Source organism: Dama dama, chromosome 12, assembly GCF_033118175.1.
Source record: "Dama dama isolate Ldn47 chromosome 12, ASM3311817v1, whole genome shotgun sequence".
Taxonomy (NCBI): Eukaryota; Metazoa; Chordata; class Mammalia; order Artiodactyla; family Cervidae; genus Dama; species Dama dama.
The window spans coordinates 23,639,809-23,660,055 of record NC_083692.1 but is presented as its reverse complement, the minus strand read 5'-3'; the positions used below and the strand labels follow the sequence as shown (position 1 = coordinate 23,660,055).

Sequence of the window (20,247 nt, the reverse complement as noted above, 5' to 3'; positions counted from 1 at the left end):
GTCCTTAAATGAAAGGAGGGTATGTAAACTCATAATTCCATCCAAGAGGGCAGGTCCAGCTTTATTTTTCCATTCCTACCATGGAGCTGCTGGGTGACCCTGAGTAAGCAGTTTCATGCACTTTGACCTTAAGCAGTTTCATGCACTTTGACCTCAAGCCTGTATATTCCTAATGGAGGAGCAATTATGTTGGTACGTTTCTTATTCAGAGGGTGGCAGATTAATGAGACTTTGGGTAGTTTCAAGATTCTAGCCAAACAAAAAGGACTTTTGTATACAAGATGGTGTGATTTTTCACTTAGTTATTTTATTACATCTCTACTTTGAAACCCTGTAAGAGTTTTTCCTAATTTAAAACACTGAACTAGCTCCTTAATGTCACTGAATTTGCAAATCATTTTGGTTCATTTTGAATAATGAGTAGGTCTCATAAATTGTAAAAAGAAGACAGATATTCTTATTCTCATAATGATATAAAGATGCAGTTGAAAGATTATATAACTTTCTCAAGTTCTCATGAGAAACCAGATGACAAAAGCTTAAGTTTTCTCACATAATGTCATTTTGAATGAGAAATATATCCTTATTTAAAATATTATATCAGTTAGTCACAGGCTTTGTGGTGCTCTCATGCCAGCAGTAACATTATTGAGCCCTATACTGGGCAAGCAAGAAAGTGGTCTGAAAACTGGATAGAGCTCTATCATCCATTTACATAGCATTCAAAACAAAATTAATTTCGAGTCAGGCAAGTGGAACTGTAGAATTTAAGGGGGTGTGAAATGATTTGTGTTCACTTCTTTTTTTATCCTCTCGTTTTCTTTAGCTGATGTTCTTCTCAGATGCCAGAGAGACTAGTCATGGTTGCCAGATGACTGGGCCCTGCTGGCTCATCGCGGGACTGTGGCAGTGCTTGTTTCCATGAGAGCTGGAAGAAAAGATGCAATGGAAAAAGCACGCGCAGTCATTTATAAGTAGCTGGCTATGTAATTCTCAGTGCCCTGTGCACCTCAAAATGTGAACTTAATCTGGGAACTCTTACATCTGGGGCATCTTTAATACAAATTCAAGTACCTGAAAGCTGATACGTGAGCAGTGGCAGAGCACTTTGGTTAATGTGTACACATCCAGGTTTGTAGGCATAATCGGTGCCATTTGACTTGGGTCAGTTTGATTGCCAGTAGTCTATGAGTGGGAAAGACAAAGTACCTCATTTCTGGAGATACTGTAATCATTTAGATACTTAAGAGATGTATTTTGTAAAGGTAAATCCCTTTTGGGGTGATCAGAGAGTTGATCTTAACTATCATGTAATCTTCTATGAAATTTGATGGTAGGCTCTGTTCCAGGTAGGAGTTCAATCAAAGCCCATTCTCATGGTGTTTTTTAGAAGTATATTAAATATGATAAGGTACCAAGGCCCCACAGGAATCACATAAAACCAGAGTTTATAAAGAAGTTACTGAAATGATACCTTTGAAGTTGTTGTTTTCTCATGGCTTCTCTGTTGCTAGATCTGACATGAATTACTTGGCTACAGTAATTGTAATGAAATGGAGATTGAATTATAAACATCTATTTCTTATAGCCTTGCAGTTTCTTTGGGCTAATGATGTTTTTCCATGACTGAGTGACTTAGCACATACTTCCCATAGTAGCAAAAAAGAATCAGTTTCCTTTTTTGAATATTCGTACTTCACTCTTAGTTTGTATGGCCTAATTTTCTGATCACTTTTACTTTCTTGGTTCTGTTGTGCATATTATTTTTCCTGGTGAGCCATTTAGTTTTTTTATATGCCCCCAAACGTCTCACATTCAAGATGCACAGTTACTTTTCTTCTTAATGGATTATTCTGTTTTCAAGTTTTCTAATCCTAAATCACTGTCAGCAAAGATGAGAAGCAGCAGTCTGAAGTATTCTACTCCTTTGAACAACTATATAAAACTGGATCTACCTGTCCACCCGCAGATGGGTTTTGCTCTGTCGTATGTCTGATCAGTGTGAGATTGCTGCTGGACTGGAGCAGAGGCTGTGCATGGACCCTCTGGACAGCAGACGAGTTTTTTTACTTCCCTTATGCCTAAACTGAGGCATTTGTCTATACGCAGAAGTGACCAGCTTGTTTTCCAATCAAAATGGCTTTTTTCTGCAATTCGACCTTTTTTGGAAATTAGGTACGCTTTCCAACATATATGTTTTGAGGTCCATGGGGATTTGAACCATTTCCTAGCCCATTTTCCCAGACATAAAAGATACCATGTGTGAAATATGTGGAATGAGATTGTCAAGGTGTTTGGGTGGATTCTTTCTGCAGAAAATGTATTTGCTTATTGCAGTTTCTCTATAAAAACTTTGTGTCAGGGAAAATCTATAAGCACCTCTTCAGAACTGAAGCCATTTATGTCTCCAGGTATAAATAGAACCTAGAATATAAGCCAATTAGCTGCTGCAAATACCACCTCCTTTATGTAGCCTTCTTCATTCATTGCCTTTGTTGAAAAGAAAGCAGTCATCCCTTCTCTGCTTTTACTAAGCACTTTCCATTTACAAAACAGTGCTTATCTCAGTCTGCCTCTAATTAGGTTTTAATACATTTCTCTCCCCATCCACCATTAAAGCAGGGCAGGGATTTTGTCTTCCTCATTTTTTATTTCTCCAACTGTTATATCCAGACCATTGATTGCAGTAATAGATCAGGCACCTGCCCCAACCTGCCTGATTTCTGCTTCTAAAAAGGTCTGTTTACTCCTTTGTCTCTGCTAGGATTGTGTTCTCTTAAAGCACTACTCACACACTATTCCAGTGACTTGCTTGCATAGGGGTTTCTCCTATTAGATTTTGTACTGCCTGGGGACACGACTATGCCCTCCATCTGTATTTCCTCAGAGTCTATCATAGTGATGGGACACACAGAGTACTCATTAAATTTCTGCTGAATGACTGTTGTACTTAATGAACAGTGGACTTAAGTTATATGAATGGGAAAGATAGGGGCCCATTTTCCAAAGTTAGCTATACTGTGTAATAATAATAAAGCATAAATAACAATTGCACATTGCAATACATATACATATACATGCTTTGGTACTTTTTGGAGAACTGTGAGTACTCGAGAAGTATTTCACTTAATGTTCATATCATCAGGACATGAAGCATATTTTGCTTTTAATTCTCACCTTAAAACCCAGAGATGATAATCTGTCATCTCTTAGAAGGTGGAGTAGAGTTGATTCCTGTCTTTTTGTCTGGTCTGTAATCAGATTTAGACTTAAATTTTTTGAGTTTTTATTTTATCAATTGTTAGAATTGGCTTTTCCTGTGGCTCAGATGGTAAAGAATCTGCCTGCAATGCGGGAGACCTGGGTTTGATCCCTGGGTTGAGAAGATCCCCTGGAGGAGGGCATGGCAACCCACTCCAGTATTCTTGACTGGAGAATCCCATGGACAAAGGAGCGTGGTGGGCTACACTCCATGGGGTTGCAAAGAGTCTGACATGACTGAGTGACTAAGCACAGCACGTTGATAGAATTGCCTGTTAAAGAAATGGTCTGTCTCTTCCAGGAATGTGCACTCCCTGGGTGTGGAAACTGCCTTTTACTCCTGGGCTGCTAGCATAGAGCCTGAAAAGTACGGTAGATGATCAATAAATATTGAATTGATTGTGAAAATAAATATGACCCAAATGAAATTAAAAGATGCTTGCTCCTTGGAAGAAAAGCTATGGCCAACCTAGACAGCATATTGAAAAGCAGAGACATTACTTTGGTGACAAAGGTCCATCTAATCAAAGCTATGATTCTTCTAGTATTCATGTGTGGATGTGAGAGTTGGACCAGAGAGAAAGCTGAGTGCCAAAGAATTGATGCTTTTGAACTGCGGTGTTGGAGAAGACTCTTGAGAGTCCCTTGGACTGCAAGGAGATCAAACCAGTCAATCCTAAAGGAAGTCAGTTCTGAATATTCATTGGAAGAACTGATGCTGAAGCTGAAGCTTCAATAGTTTGGCCACCTGATGTGAAGAACTGATTGGAAAAGACCCTGATGCTGGGCAATATTGAAGGCAGGAGGAGAAGGGGATGACAGAGGATGAGATTGTTGGATGGCGTCACCAACTCAATGGACGTGAGTTTGAGTAAGCTCTGGGAGTTGGTGATGGACAGGGAAGCCTGGTGTGCTGCAGTCCATGTGGTTGCAAAGAGTTGTACACAACTGAAGTGACTGAACTAAACTGAACTGCATTAGAAACACCTATGTGAATTATTTATCTTAATTTTCTTTTTCTTTTAACTTAAAAAAAATTAATTAATTTAGCTGCATTGGGTCTTAGTTGTGGCACATATGCTCTTTCTGTGCAGTGTATGGACTCTCTAATTGTGGTGCTGGGCTCCAGAGTGCATAGGCTTCGGTAGTTGTGGCACCCTGGCTTAGTTGCTTTGTGGCATGTGGTATCTTAGTTCCCTGACCAGGGATAAAACTTTCATTCTCTGCATTGCAAGGTGGATTCTTAACCACTGGCCCACCAGAGAAATCTCTCTTTATCTTAATTTTCAAGTGAAAGTTCTTTTGCCTGCTTGGAAATGATCACTGGACGAAATGACTTTTGAGATAAAAGTTGCAAAGATGGTGTCTTACAAGCTAGAATATGGATTGTCTGGTGTTGGTTGTTCCTACGTTCTTTTTTTAGAAATTATACTTCATTCCTTTAGAAGCTTAATCCTATTTGTTTTCCTATTTCTGTCTTAGATAATCATCCAGAGAAACAGATTTTCAGTAAAGGTAATGTGGGAAACAATCAAATTAGATCACAAGAGTAAAGTTTCTTAGCAGTCACATTTTCTGTAACTTTCAGATCAAATGTGACAGAGGATCCTTTTCTGCCTATTCTCACATGAAAGGAATTGGTATTACCCAGCTCTTAATAAGTTATCCGTTTCCTCTTAAAGTGACATGAAATCATTTAAATTTAAATTCTCAACCTACCTTTGATAAGCCTCTAAGTTTAAAAGTTAATGTGTCATTGAAAATTAATTTCTCTTTACTCCCAAAGATAGCTTCCTACAGATGGAAAGATATCTAACATTTTCTACTTCTTGTGAGATATTATGCAAATTAAGCACTTGCAATATTATTTAATACTTTATATCTTTCTTTTATCATCAAGGGCACTGGTCTGGCCTCAGGAGGAGTGATCTCCCTTCCAGAGCTCACTTCCAGGTCCTTATTGCTAAAACTGACCATCAGAGTTGTATGAATTGAGAGTTTTGGGTGGCTGTAATGTAACACACACAGCCAAGATGTAAAGATTTAAATTCACTGTATTACTCTTTCACTGGAGAGCTAGATGGTACAATATAGATACCACATGGCAGTGATCCCCAACTGTTTTGGCACCAGGGATCATCTCTATGGAAGATAATTTTTCCACAGACTAGAGGTGAAGGGAGTGGTTTCAGGATGATTCAAGCATATTACATTTATTGTGTACAATTTTTAATATTATTATTACATCAGCCCCATCTCAGATCTTCAGGCATTTGATCCTGGGGGTTGGGGACCCCTGCCCTAGGGGAACAACATTAGTGAGGTGCATCTTAGTTAATGAAGTAATGTAAGGTTTATCCTTAGAGGTTAAACTACAAATCAAGAAGTACTGGAGCCCAGTGTATATTTATACAACAGTTTTAAAGAGTATGATGCCAAGGCAAAAATAGATGACTGCAAAAGTAAATAGCATGTATTAACATCCCAGAGAAAGAGTGTATCAGTCAGAAAATATGTTGGCCTGCTATTGAAGCATGGACAGTCTCAAGGTCAAGTTGCCTGTGCCTTAACCAGCACGTACTTCTGTGGTTCCCAGACTGCGGTGCACTTCAGAGTTAGCTGGAGGGCTTGTTAAAATACAGACTGGGGGATCCTACCCTCCAAATTCCTCTGGCCCAAGAATTTGCATTTCTAATAAGTACCTAGATGATGGTGATGCTGGCTGAGGGAACTACATTTGAGAATCATGGGTCTATAGGTGTATTAGTTTTCTGTATTTGTGTAACAGATTACTAAACTGTGACACACTTAGCCCCTTAAAACACCCTGTTGGCTCACGGTCCTATCGGTCAGAAATAGGGGACGGCATGGCTGAGTTCTCTATGTTCAGCCCGAAATCAAGGTGTTGGATGGCAACATTCTCATCTGGAGCTCAGGGTCCTTTTCCAAGCTCATTCCTGTTATTGGCAGGAATCATTCCCTTGAAGTGATAGGACCAAAGTCTTGTTTTTTGCCGTCAGCTCTAATCGAAGTTGGGGCCTGCTCTCAGCGCCTGGTGGTCCATAGAGGATTCCTACAAGGGAGAAAGTATGCTAGAGTGATGGACTCAAATGTTCCTGGTCTATGTAGTAACTCATTTCACTCAGATTAGTAAATCAGTATCCTGATTACATCTGTCAGCTCCTGTGAACTTATTTAATGTGAATCTCATCTTAGTGTAAGGTCCTGTTCTTACTGTGTTTAATAGACTGGGTTTTGAGACTGAGTAGCAGCAATTCAGATCCTGGATAAAAATAAACTCAACAAAATGGAAACTGATGTTGGGGAGCAGACAGGGCAGCCAGCCTACTTTCCTAGGGATCACCCTTCTCTATTGCTTTACATTTGTACTTGTTCTTCAAACGTTTTATTATGTAGCATATCCTAGACTAAAGCCATGCTTCAAATTAAAATGGAAAAGTTCTCAGAAATTCAGACAAAATGTCCACTGATTTTTCTTTAGCCAGTCTCCCCAACATCTCTTTGTTGGAATTGATTCTTTAGCTGAAGCCTTGCTGAGCAGTATAAAGTTTCTGAACTGAAGTAGGACGCTGAAAATAAAATGAGAAAAGGTGAAGCAGTGGCAGTTTCACTTCACTTCCCTGGGAGATTCCTGAAAACACCAAGGCAGAGAAGTACATGGCAGCTGCATATGATTGAGAGTTAATAAATAAAGCTTTGTGATCTACTGGTTTTTAATACCATCTATGTTCCTAATTGCGCATGTGTGTCTTTTATTTCTGTTTTCCTCATTTTTTTTCTTCATCCCTTAGGTAAAGGGGTATCAGTGGCCTAAAGGTCCTTTAATATGCATTTATTGTTGTCGTTGTTGAGTCACTGAGTTATGTCCATCTCTTTGCGACCCAATGGACTGTAGCAGGCCAAGCTTGCCTGTTCTTCACTATCTCCTGGAGCTTCCTCAAACTCATGTCCATTGTGTCAGTGATGCTATTCAACCATCTCATCCTCTATTGCCCTCTTCTCCTTTTGCCTTCAATCTTTCCCAGCATCAGGGTCTTTTCCAATGAGTCGGCTCTTCACATCAGGTGGCCAAAGTACTATAGCTTCAGCATCAGTCCTTCCAATGAATATTCAGGATTGATTTCTAGGGATTCTAACTTGGGCCATGTGTTCACTCTTTGGCTAAAGGAAGGCAGGGTACCTTGACTCACAGTCCTACCAGGCTACATTCAGTAGGGGAGAGGTGATTTCACACAAAGAATTGGGATTCTGTTGTTGATATAGGGAAGCATGCTCCGCAGTCAAAAAGTAACAAATTTCCACAACAGGTTCTGTGATCATGATCTTTGAATATTTGGAAAAGAGATGAGACTTGGTATAGATGTAAGACAAGGGTTAGCATGTCAAGGAGGTCTTATTGGATTTTAACTTGAGGAAGAACATTCCAACAGAGCTGTTAACAGGTTGCATTGTGAGGTTTTGGACCTCTTATTTTTTATTAGGATTCTTTTGGTTGCATGCAGCAGAAATTTGTCTTGTTTAGCTTGGTAGAAAGAGAAAATTATTAGAAGAATACTATGACTATCTCATGTGAACAAGGGAAGGACTGGCCAGCCAAACTGTGGGAAGGGCAGACATCCCACTGGGTCTCAGAAAAACTAGAACCAGGGACTCAGATGCAGCTGGTCTTATTTCTGTTTCTCCCATCACCTCCTTTCTCTGAGTATTGGCTTCATTTTTTTTTTTTTTCCTCTGCAGACTCTCATGTACATCATGTGAAACATGGTTGCTGAGTGCCTGAGTTTCACATTTCACAACACTGCAGAGAAACTCTCTTTCTCTATCACATTTGAGAAGAATCTTGGGGAAAGGCTCTGGTCCAGCTTTGGCCAGATGTCCAACTCTGGGCAAACCAACCAATGCTAAGGGACAGGAGGGCTTCCCAGGTGGCGCTGGTGGTAAAGAACCCGCCTGCCAACGCAGGAGACAGAAGAGACGCAGGTTTGATTCCTGGGTCGGGAAGATCCCCTGGAGGAGGATGTGGCAACCCACTCCAGTATTCTTGCCTGGAGAATCCCACAGACAGAGGAGCCTGGCAGGCTATAGTCCATAGCGTTGCAAAGAGTTGGACATGACTGAAGCGACTTGGCATGCACAAGGGTCAGGATGCTCACTGTGGTCAGCTATCTTCTCTGGACTGAACCAGAGTATGGGAGAAATTTGGCTCTTAGTAGAACCACAATTGGGACAAAGCAGTTTTCCACAGAAGAAAAAGAGGTGCTTTTGTTTGAAAAGAATGTGGTGGGCAGGTAAAACAACAAGAATCCATTGCTCTGTCACTGTATCTATTTAAACAAAGGTTGGACCAGTCAGAGATATTACAGAAAGGATACTTCTGTTGGTGGAAATTTGAACTGGAGTTATTAGAACCCTAACTTCTAAGAACTTAGAACCCTAAATTCTTTCCAACTTGGAGATACAGACATTCCAACTGCTTTCTAAATAAGGCAGGCTTGTGTTAGTTTTGGGTTGTATCTGAGATTTTCTTTTTCTGTGTATTTCAGTTCCACAGTTATTTTGGTTGAAAACCAGGAAATATTTACCCAGCATTTTTTTTTTCTTAGTTTGAGAACAGAGAAAATATTGAATGATTTAAAAATAAATAGATTCCTGGTTCACGAAGATCTGCTGGAGAAGGGATAGACTACCCATTCTTGGGCTTCCCTTGTGGCTCAGCTGGTAAAGAATCTGCCCGCAATGTGGGAGACCTGGGTTCAATCCCTGGGTTGGGAATCCGCTGGAGAAGGGAAAGGCTGGCTACCCACTCCAGTGTTCTGGCCTGGAGAATCCTATGGACTCTATAGTCCATGGGGTCGCAAAGAATCGGACATGACTGAGCAACTTTCACTTTACTTTCATCCAGTGGAGGAGTCATGTAAAGGTTTAAAAAAAAATGGAACTTAGGGACTTAAAATCACACAATTATCTTCAAAGGGTGAGAACACTCTTAAATCTGAATTATTTATGATGATTTTGTAAAAACTTTTTATTTTGAAATCATTATAGATTAACAGGAAAGTGCAAAGAAATGTCCAGGGAAATCTCATGTGCCCTTCACCCAGCCTCCCCTAGTGTCAGCATTTTGTATGACTCTAGTACAATATCAAAACCACGAAACTTGAATCGGTAAAATCCATTGAACTTAAGTTTTCACAGATGTTATATATGCACTCATTTGTGTGTGTGCATGCATATAATTTTGCATTTAATCACACATGTAGCTTTGTTTAATCACCATCAGAATACTGTACCATTACCATAAGGGTCTCTACAGCCACACCCATACCATTCCCAAGTCCCTCACCTCTGGCAACCACTAACCTGCTCTCCACATCTATAATTAGATTATTTCACAAATGTTATATAACTGGAACTTCCACATGTACCATTTTGAGATTGACTTTTTTCACTCAGTAAGGTTTCATTAAGGTTCATCCACATTACTGTGTGGATATGTAATTCATTCTTTTTTATTGCTGAGTATTATTCTGTGGTATGGATATACTGTAGTTTAACTGTTTACCCTTTTAAGGGTATTTGGCTAGTTTCTATTTGGGAGCTATTAGGAATAAAGCTGCTATGAACATTCATGTACAATTTTTCAAATGTAATTTTTATGTTCTCTTAAGATATAAGGCTAAGAGTATTTATCTGGGTTGTTTGATAAATCCATTTTTAGTTTTAAAAGGTATTGTCAAACTATTTCCAGAGTGGCTATTCCATTTTTCATTCCAGCCAGCAGTGTGTGAGTCTTCTAGTTATTCATGTCCTCTTAAGCAATTGGTGTTATCACAAATTTTAATTTTAGCCATTTTGATAGGTGTATAGTTATATTTCATTGTTTGATATTTTTTTTGGCCAAACTGTGTGGCATGAGGGATCCCAGCTTCCTGACTAGGAGTTGAATCCATGCCCCCTGCATTGGAAGTGCAGAGTTTTAACTACTTAGCTGCCAGGGATGTCCCTCATTGTGTTTTTAATTTATGTTTTTCTAGTAGCTTATGATATTGAACATCTTCTCATGTGCTTACTTGCCATTGTGCATCTTCTTTGCTGGAGTGTCTCTGTGTATCTTTTTGCTTATTTTCTAATTGAACTGTTTGATTTTTTTTAATGTTGAATTTTGAGACTCCTTTTCATAGTCTGCATACAAGTCCTTTTTTGGATATGTGGTTTACAGATGTTTTCTACTAGACTGTTAATTGTTTTTTCATCCTCTTAACCTAGTCTTTTGCAGAGCACAAGTTTTAAATTTTGATGAAGATGATTCTGTTTTTGCATATTTGTGAGTGATCTAAAGAATTTTAAGTTAGTAAATTACCTGTTCCACCTTCTCATTTTCCTGCTGAGAAGCTGAGACATGGTTAAATTTAAAATAAATAAAATCATTTAGTATGCTGCTGCTGCTAAGTCACTTCAGTTGTGTCTGACTCTGTGCAACCCCATAGATGGCAGCCCACCAAGGTCCCCCATCCCTGGGATTCTCCAGGCAAGAACACTGAAGTGGGTTGCCATTTCCTTCTCCAGTGCATGAAAGTGAAAAGTGAAAGTGAAGTCGCTCAGTCGTATCCAACTCTCAGCGACCTCATGGACTGCCGCCTACCAGCCTACCCTGTCCATGGGATTTTCCAGGCAAGAGTACTGGCGTGGGGTGCCATTGCCTTCTCTGATCATTTAGTATACAGTGTTAAAATGTACTGGAATGCCTGTGTGTTTGACTCTATTGTGGACTTCCCTGGTGGTTCAGATGGTAAAGAATCTGCCTACAATGCAGGAGGCCTGGGTTTTGATCCCTGGGTCAGGAAGATCCCCTGGAGAAGAAAATGGCAACACACTCCAGTATTCTTGCCTGGAGAATTTCATGGTCAGAAGAGACTGGTGGGCTACAGTCCATGAGGTTGCAAGGAGTTGGACATGATTGAGTGACTAACAATTTTTTACTTTAACATCTATTTTTTTCTTTAGTGATATTTTAATTAATGAAGAAAAAGAAAATTCAAGTCTTTTAAGGAGGTAGTTTCATTTGAATTTAAGCAAGATACTACAGATTGGAGAGAGGACATGTGATTCTACTTGTACCACTGATTTTGCAAATAAAGACACTTCACATTACTAGTAGTTTTCTCTCCACACAGTTCCAAACACACCAGCAGGTGTAGCCATGTTCAATATTGCTTTCGTTATATACATTTCTTATGGCTTTTCCTCTGGGCAGTCCATTTGCTCAGTCTAAGACACTGCAGCACATACCAGAACCTCAGGACTGTGCTAGATTCAGGGTTATAATGGGGAAGAAGATTCACATAGGTGCTGCCCTCATGGAGTTTACAGTTTTGTTCTTATTTCTTAATATTATAATATTTGTTCTTATTTCTTAATATTATAGACTTGTGTTGCTTGTCAATGTTTTATTGATTAAATTAAATGCTCTTATTTCCCATTTCTTGTTGCAGAATCTTTCCCACTTATCCAGTGTGTCCGAATTTCAGTGAATGATTTTGATGCTTTGGGAGTGGCTGCATTCCATTAAAATGAAAACTAAGCCAAACAAGTAATACTTACAAGCATACACATGAAAATTTGTTATGAAGAGGATAATCTTCATATTTAGTTACTCTTTTTGCCAGTGGAGGAAATTCTTGGCAGAGCCTTAAGTTATCTTAAGCGTGATTGAAGATTCTAAATATGAGATCTCAAAGGCTCCCATTCACCTTATTCTATAAAATGAAGCCCAACCATTTAAATGAAACAGTTAATATGCCATTTGAATGAACCAGTTAATATACTTTTTGCATAAGCCGTGTTTTAAAAAATCTTGATCTTGTATCATTTATAAAAATTATGATTCCATGTTGATTTTATGTTATAAATAAGACACTTTTCCTGTCTGTAAACTGGGTGACCTATTTGTAGTCTGGCTTAAATGTAACTTGCCCAAACATAGAGAAAATTCTAAAATAGCATCTAAAATGTATTAGTTAAAAACCAAAATTAGTTAAGAAACATTCTGAGTTGCATTAAATTCTGTGTTCTTTGATAGGATAACAAAGTGTTAGAATCAATAGAGTTAAGAACAGAGGGAGAAGGAAGCTAACATGTTCACATCTGTGAGAGATGATATTCTCTAGCATTGTTACAGCTGAACTTTGGGACCTACATCAAAGTGGAAAGTCCTTGTAGATTTTTAGCACTATACTGATCGATTAAAACCCTTTTTATCAGAAAGTAATAAAAAAATACAAGTAAAACTATCAGTAGGTTGCATTTGGCTGTAAGTTACAAAACTTCTACTCCAAATGACTTAATAAAAGGGAATTTATCATCTTGTTATCTCACATGTTGGGAATACAGAGTTGGCAACAATTCAGCATCTCGTTGATTTCGTTAAGAACTCCTATTCCATCCATGCCTCTACTCTGCCCTTTAGTGGGGAGGCTTTGCTTCTAGATTGACTCTCCTCGTGTTCATAAGATGGCTGTAACATTTCTATCACGTTTTAAACCAACATTTTCCAAAGACAGCAGAGAGACTCTTGTGCAACTTTTTTTAGGAATAAGGAAACCTTCCCCAAAAGCCTCTTGACACACTTCCCCATATGTCTTATTGAACAGAATTCTGTTACATGCCCATTTTAAAATCCGTTTCAGGCAAGGAGAATGGCGTTACCATGTTTGACTAGACTCAATGCTGTCCAACATCTGTAGTGATCTGTAGTGTCCATTTCTGTAGTGATGGAAATGTTTTTTATTTGTGCTGTTCAGTACAGTAGCCACTAACCACACATGGCAGTTATTGAGCAATTAAAACTAGTGCAACTGAGGAACTGAATGTTAAAAATTATTTTAAATTTAACCACATATGGCTAGTGGATGCCATATTGAACCACATAGGGCTGGATCAGTCATTTGAGACAGTGGATTTTGGGTAGTCAACTACCATGTTCATCATATCTTTATATAAAACAATGAACCAGTGATACACTTGTTTTTAGAACTTCAGTCTAACTACTGGCCCACTAAGAAGGCTCTTTGGGAGACAGATAAACCAAATAAGTAAAACCAGTGCACACAGGTGTGTGTACTAACAGTAGCAGCATCTCATAGGTGAAAAGGTAAGGCAGGGAGATGATGATATGCCAATACTGTGGCATGGTGTAATTAATAGTGGGGGTTGGATTGGGATATCGTTGGCTAGGAACTCAACTGGTAAGGAACTTCTCTTCTCCATTAGGATGCTGTTTTATTTGCAGTGTTGTAAACAGGGAATAAGGACAACTCTTATTAATATAATAATGTCAAAGCCTTTTTGCCTTGGAGTTTGTACAGCCAGGGAAATGCATAGATGGAATTGGTACATCCAGTAAATATCAGTTATTTGCTGTGCTCCATATACTATTCTAGGTACTGAAAAGATAGTAAACTGGACTCAGACTAGTGAACAAGTTCCTGCCCTTATGGAACTTAGTTTTTAGAAACAAGTAATATATTTCAAATTGTGATAAGTGTTAAGAAAAAAAGCAAGATAATAGGTACAGTGGATAAAACAGCCTTAACAAATGTCTAGATCTGTGACTGTCTTGTCAAAAGCTCAGGGGTTTTAAGTTTTTTCTCTGGGAAAAAAGGATGTTTGGTTTTATAGGCTTATTTAGTTTAACAGCAAAGAGAGACAAAAGGTCTTTGGTTAGCTATTTGCCAAAAGACAGGGAAATTAAATTAGTTTTTGAGAATGGTTTCCTGATTTTTAAACTAAATTTTGCCTGAGTTGTTGTGGTATTGTAGGTGTGACCTGAGTGTAGGAGGAAGTCTATTTCTATTTTGATCCTTTTCTTCTGTATCCTTTGCCTTATCTGGAGAACTTTGGCTACTTTGTCAACTTCTAGGCTCCAGCTCTCTCAACCATAAAATGGCATTATTTAATAATAATAATTAATTATATGGGTTCTGGGAAGATTGGCTATTATCAGAATAATTATGAAAATTTTATAAAATTGCAGGCCAAAGGGAACATTAAGCTTTTTTCATTAAAATTGAGCAAGTCCTTTAACCTCTCTGGGTCTTAACTTTTCTAGTGTTGAAACAAAGGAGTTACAATGTTGTCAAGAATGTTAGGAAAACAGATCCTCTGAAATTGTTGTTTAGTTACTCAGTTGTGTCTGACTCTTTTGCAACCCCATGGGCTGAACCCCACCAGGTTCCTCTGTCCATGGGAATTTCCAGGCAAGAAGGCTGGAGTGGGTTGCCATTTCCTTTTCCAGGGAACCCTCCCAACCCAAGGAGTGAACCCGAGTCTCCTGTATTGGCAGGTGGATTCTTTACCACTGCGCCACCAGGAAAGCCTTGCTGATAGAAGTAGGGATTGGTATAATCTTTCTCCAGAGCCAATTTTCAGAATAATTTCAAGTTCTTTAAAATGTACAAACCTTTTCCCCCTAGGAACAGAATTCAAACAAGTATTCACAGGTACATGTTTAAGGATGTTTATCATACTATTGTTTATAATGGCAAACAGACCATAAATGGATGTTGAACAATTGGAATTTGGTTCAGTTATAATACATTCCCTGTGAAATTCTGTGCAGCTACTAAAGATGATAGTATTAATAAATATTAATGTAATTAGATAGAAGTTCTTTGTACCAACATATGTGGTAGTCTGCCTCTTCACTTTGACCTACTGCAGTCAAGGGTAGTAATTATGGTTGCCTTGAAAACAATCTAGCAATAGTGGCAGATAATAAGTGAACACTCCAGTATCCTAGGCACCAGGCTGCAACTTTCCTCATATATCGTCTCACTGAAGTTTTCATATTAAGCCTATTGAGTAAGAACAGTTTGGAACCTAACTTTACAGATGAAGAAACCAAAGCTCAGAGGAACAAAGTACCTTGTTCAAGGTCTTAAATGCAGAAGTAGTAAAGTCAGCCTTCGTAACCTAGTCATTTGACTTCAGAGCCTGCTTTCTGAAATTATGGGCCAGACTGCCTCTCTCTAAACTATCTTCAGATTCTTCTTCCACTGGTAGATTGTGGAAACTCCTTCACCTCCTTTCCTGTAACTGTACACTTATTCAAGAATACTTTGGCCTGGGGCTATGGCAGAGGAATGAGTGGTCCACTCTTTAATACAGAGGCCGGCAAACTACGGCCAGAGTGCTGATACACCCTGCTGCTTGTTTTTGTGAATCAAGTGTTATTGCAACCCAGTCATGCTTATTCATTTAGGTCTTGTCTGTGGCTTTCCTGGTGGCTCAGATGATAAAGAATCTGCCTACAATGCCAGAGACCTGGGTTCGATCCCTGGGTTGGGAAGATCATCTGGAGAAGGAAATGGCAGCCCACTCCAGTGTTCTTGCCTGGGAAATCCAACGGACAGAGGAGTCTGGCAGGCTCTATAGTTCATGGGGTTGCAAAGAGTTGGACACAACTGAGCGACTAACAGTTTCAGTTTCATGACTGTTTTTGCACTGCTAGGGCAGAAATGAGTGTTTCAACAGAGACCGTATGGCCATTTGTATTATCTGGTCCTTTACAGAGAAAGTTTGTTGGTAGAAATCTGGAAGGATGTGTGCTGTATTACAGTTACCATTTCTTTCCTTAAAGAGAGTAACTTATAAGACAAAACAGTGGCTTCTCTGATGGCTCAGTGGTAAAGAGTCTGCCTGCCAACACAGAAGACGTGGGTTTGATTCCTGGTCCAGGAAGTTCCCACATGCATGGAGCAACTAAGTCCATGTGCCACAACTACTAAACCTGTGCTCTAGAGCCTGGGACCCGCAACTACGGAAGCCCGTGAGCTCGAGAGCTCCTGCTCTGCAATAAGACAACGAGAAGCCCATGCAACTAGAGAAAAGCCTGTGCGGCAACAGAGACCCAGCACAGCCAAAAATAAATCTATTAAAAACAAAAAAAAATTTTTTTAAAGAGGCAAAACAGCTCAGTTTTAGGATCACTCTCCTGCCACAGGGATACAGGCTGTTGCGGGGTTTTCCAAGGCAGTGAATAAGAATCTATTTCAGGGCGACTGAAGGCTCTCTGTGCGCGGCTGATTGGCATTCTCTCACTGGGTCTTAGTTGCCTTGAAACATTGCCTGCTGTTGCTCCTCTGAGATGGAATGTGTATTCACAAGTGAGGCGCTCCATTAGTCATGGTGCATTTCCTGGGCCCTGGAGACATGGGCATGACATCACCAAGGGCCAATGAGAAAGGCTTCCCCCGTCCCCACAAGCCCTTGAACCTCTTTAGAGGTCTGTATGGAGTGTGTGTTCTGTTTGTAGCCCTCAGGGTATGATTTGAGACTGCCTTCCTCATCCAGCCATATTCTGGGCACAAAAGTTGAGCTTCTAGACCCCAGAGGCCAGGACAAGTTTGAAAATCTGCAGAGCTGTAGGCAGATTCCCATTTCGTACTTTTTTCCAGGGCTCAGGTTTTTATTCCCACAGTTTTCCACTCTTAATGACGTTGATACTTCATGTGGGGAAGGGAAGCTGGTGAAAGATGCAGACTGTGTTAGATAAAAGACACTTGGCAGTTAGAGTTTCTGGGTAAGTATAGGTTGGTAACATAGCAAATCAGAAGCATATTTTGCTGTTTTGTTACATGGCTTTTGTGTGTAGCTTAACATTGTAAAACAACGTCTTTTAACAGAAAAGGCTCCTGGCAAAATTAGTGTGGCTCAGAGTAGGACAAGTACCAAAGGAATTTTACTGAGGGAAATTAGTCACTCATTAAATCTTTTATCTTCAGGAAGAAAAGACACTTTTCTTTTCCAATTCTTTTTTCTTAGAATTTAAGCATTTTAAGTATACCCTGTGCCAGCACCCCCTTTTCCAAATGTCTGTATTTGTTTATTTATGAGAATGATTTGTGAAATTTAGTCTCAGGGATAACTGTGTACCAGAAAGTTTATTGAAAAAGACTTGTTTTCTTATGGATACTAGCTCAACCTCTTGCTAACAAGTCATTATCGTAAAGTTCCCTCTTTAAAAATCATTCAAGGAAACAGGCTCAGGACTCAGGGTGAGGTTACACTGGACAGACTTTTATAGTTTAATTCAGGAATTGAACCCAAATTTGTGTTTTGCAATCTTCACAGGCAATCTACGGTTGAGTGAGAATGTTTCCTTTACTGTTTTTTCATGTTTGAACACTTTTTGAGGGTGTCTAAGAGAAATTATGAGGTACAGCCATTTTTGTTAATATGTTATCTGTGGCTGCCCTAAGCCATGCCTACTGCTTAAAAAAATAATCCTCATTGTTTCTGCAAAGATGAAGATGATTATTACTTTATTAAATTGTAGGGGCTTTTAAGAATCACTTGAAAGCATTTGAATTTTTTCTTGTTTCCTAAGGACAAATATACAGCAGGTAAAGGAGTTTCTTCTGGAACTTGCTATGTACCATGGAAGAGGGCTGTGTGTGCCCTTAGTTGCTCAGTTGTGGTTTTTCGCATTTCAGAGATTTTCCCTTGAAGAACTCTATGGAGTTTAAGATATTAATTATTAAAATTTCCAAACATCTGTGGTATTTTTCCATGATATAGCTTTTATAGGTGAGGAAACTGACATATGGAAGGATCGAATCTTCTATCTTGTGTCATTCATAGAAGTAGATACTGAATGCGTAAATCATTCTTATCAAAACATGTAAGAAGACATTCCTCTGTGTCTTTATATATGGTTGTTCTTATTTTTCTTTGCTAGCTTCAAGCTTTGCCTCATTAACAACAAATTGTGTTTTTCACAAGCTCTCTGACTGGGACAAAAGAGCAAGTTAGCCTGGGCAGACCGGAGCCAGGCTGGAAAGGGGCCAGTTCCTATCGGGGTGAAGGTGTGGGGCCGGGCCTCTGGGGGATCTCCTGCTGCCTCGCTCTTGGCAAAAGGACTTAATTCTTCTCAACCCCATCCCCCTGTTTCTCACACCTGAACTAATATTTTGCCACCTCTCAGGGTTGTCATGAACACCGATGAGTTTCATGTCAAAAAAATGCTTCAAGCCTTTTGGAAAGAAGGTCTGTCTTATATAAGTAAGAACACAATTAGTATTGGCCACCGTACCTAGTCACAAGCCTCTTGAGTGGGCAGTAGGTACATTTGGATGAAGTTAACCAGATCCTCATTTTGCTGAGTGAGGTCTGCTGCTGCCTTGAGAGGACACATCTGGCTTAAAATGTTGAAAGCCAGGTGCTCCTTACAGCAGCTACACAGCAATGTCGTTTCACTGCTTCTGTATTCTGCTAATCTGGGGAGTAGCAGATGCCTCCTTCGGAATCCCTCCCAGAGCACTGGCATGCAGTGGCGATCTCAACTAAGCCCTACACTTCTCCCGCGAGAAGAAAAGTCTCAAAAGACTAATTCAAAATATGATAGCGAGAAGTCTTGAGAGATAGTCAAATTGGTTTAGGAAAAGGTAAGGATGAGTCATGTTACTCCTAAAGGGATTGGCATCCATTTATCACACCAAACCAAATACTGAAGGAAGAATGTCTTTAGTCTCATTAAGGAACCCAGACAAAAATCCCACTTAATCCATCTTGCTTTTCCTTTTCCTCCAACTCAGCTGGTGTGCAGGTGTAGGGCAGCTTGGCAGAAGCTTTGAACATTTGGAAAAGGGAGTCATTACTGAAAGTCACTGACACACACTTCCCTTGGAATGCTGCTGATGTCATGGAAAACTGGGACCTTAGCAGTAACCCCTAACAACCAGAGCTACAGTAAACAGTAAATGTTACCTCCACCAAGGCATTGGTTTTTAAAGAGTTTTAACAGGCTAGGGCTTGCCAGCCACAACTCATAAAAATGTTCTTATAATTTTACCCTACTCTCTAAAAGCACTGGATAACTGCTGAGGTTTCTCTGCCACTGGGGTATGCAAAGCCAAACGCACGTCAGTTTCAAGGTTCACTATTCAGAATTTACGGTGCTTCTTTTCCATTCCTTTTCATACCCCCTGCCATGCTCACAGGGAGATTTAATACGTTTTCAAAAAAGGCTCTTGTCTTACTGAGTTGCCCCCATTTCTGATGATGGGGTAAATCTATGTGCTAGCTTTTGCCTAGTGTTTTATTAGCCTAGCAGTTAACCCTGTCTGGTTAATTTGTAGCCCTTGATCAATAGGTTATATTCCAACAAATTTGAAATAGTTGGTTTAAGTGACACCTTGTAGTTCAAATTCTGAACTAGGTGAGCAATAAGAGAACAAGTGGCCCATGCTGTCGTATAGAGCTGTCAAGAATGGTTGCTGTCATATAGAGCTGTCAAGAAAGGAAAAGTAGATATAGACACCAGGAGATCAGGAGGAATTTTCTTCCATGATTGGCTTTCTTTAAGGAGAAGGCTTTGGAGAAATATTACTTTGTAAACAAAACCCAGCATGGCTTCTTTTAGACCTGTCCACACAGTGGGAGGATGCAGAATGCTAGCCCTACTCATGCAAGACGTTATCAAGATGACCATATAACTTACTGTCCAAACTGGATACTTTGGAGAGTGAAAGGGCTCTACTAATAATTATTCCGGGACAATGGGAATAAACCTGGACTGTCCCAAGCAAAGCAGGCATATGGTCACCTCCATCACTGTATCAAAACCCAAGCCGAATCCCTTTGAGGAGGCAGTCTTCACAGTGCCAGAGTGGACCCATTCGTGCAACCTGGGTTGTCTCAGTTCCAAGAAGACAAATCTACTCCTAGAATTAGTGGCCTAGATAAGGAACTCTCTTACTGAAAGATTTCCCTAAGTTAAAACCTCAAGTAGAGTAAGCTCTAGGATATCTGTTAAAAATACAGAAGGAAGGAAAGTTAGCTAATTTAGTTATTGAAGTCTCCAGCCCCCACCCCCAAAAATAGAGGGCATTTATTGCATCTTTAAAATATCATAGATAGGTCTTAGGAATCATGAAAAAAGTGAAAGTGAAGTTGCTCAGTCATGTC

General features: G+C 39.6%; 1 protein-coding gene across 2 annotated transcripts in view; it reads left to right on the top strand.

Moving 5' to 3' along the window:
• Window positions 1-20,247, top strand: part of RAD51B (RAD51 paralog B) — a 609,692-nt gene that overhangs the window by 254,628 nt on the left and 334,817 nt on the right. The window contains exon 8 of one of the 2 annotated variants that reach the window (XM_061156810.1): window positions 827-1,715. The exons of the other annotated variant lie outside the window; for it this stretch is intronic. Within the exon in view, the coding sequence (XP_061012793.1) occupies window positions 827-925 (99 nt within the window). The 3' untranslated portion in view covers window positions 926-1,715. Of the gene's footprint in view, window positions 1-826; window positions 1,716-20,247 lie in introns of those variants that run through there. 2 annotated transcript variants of the gene reach the window in all.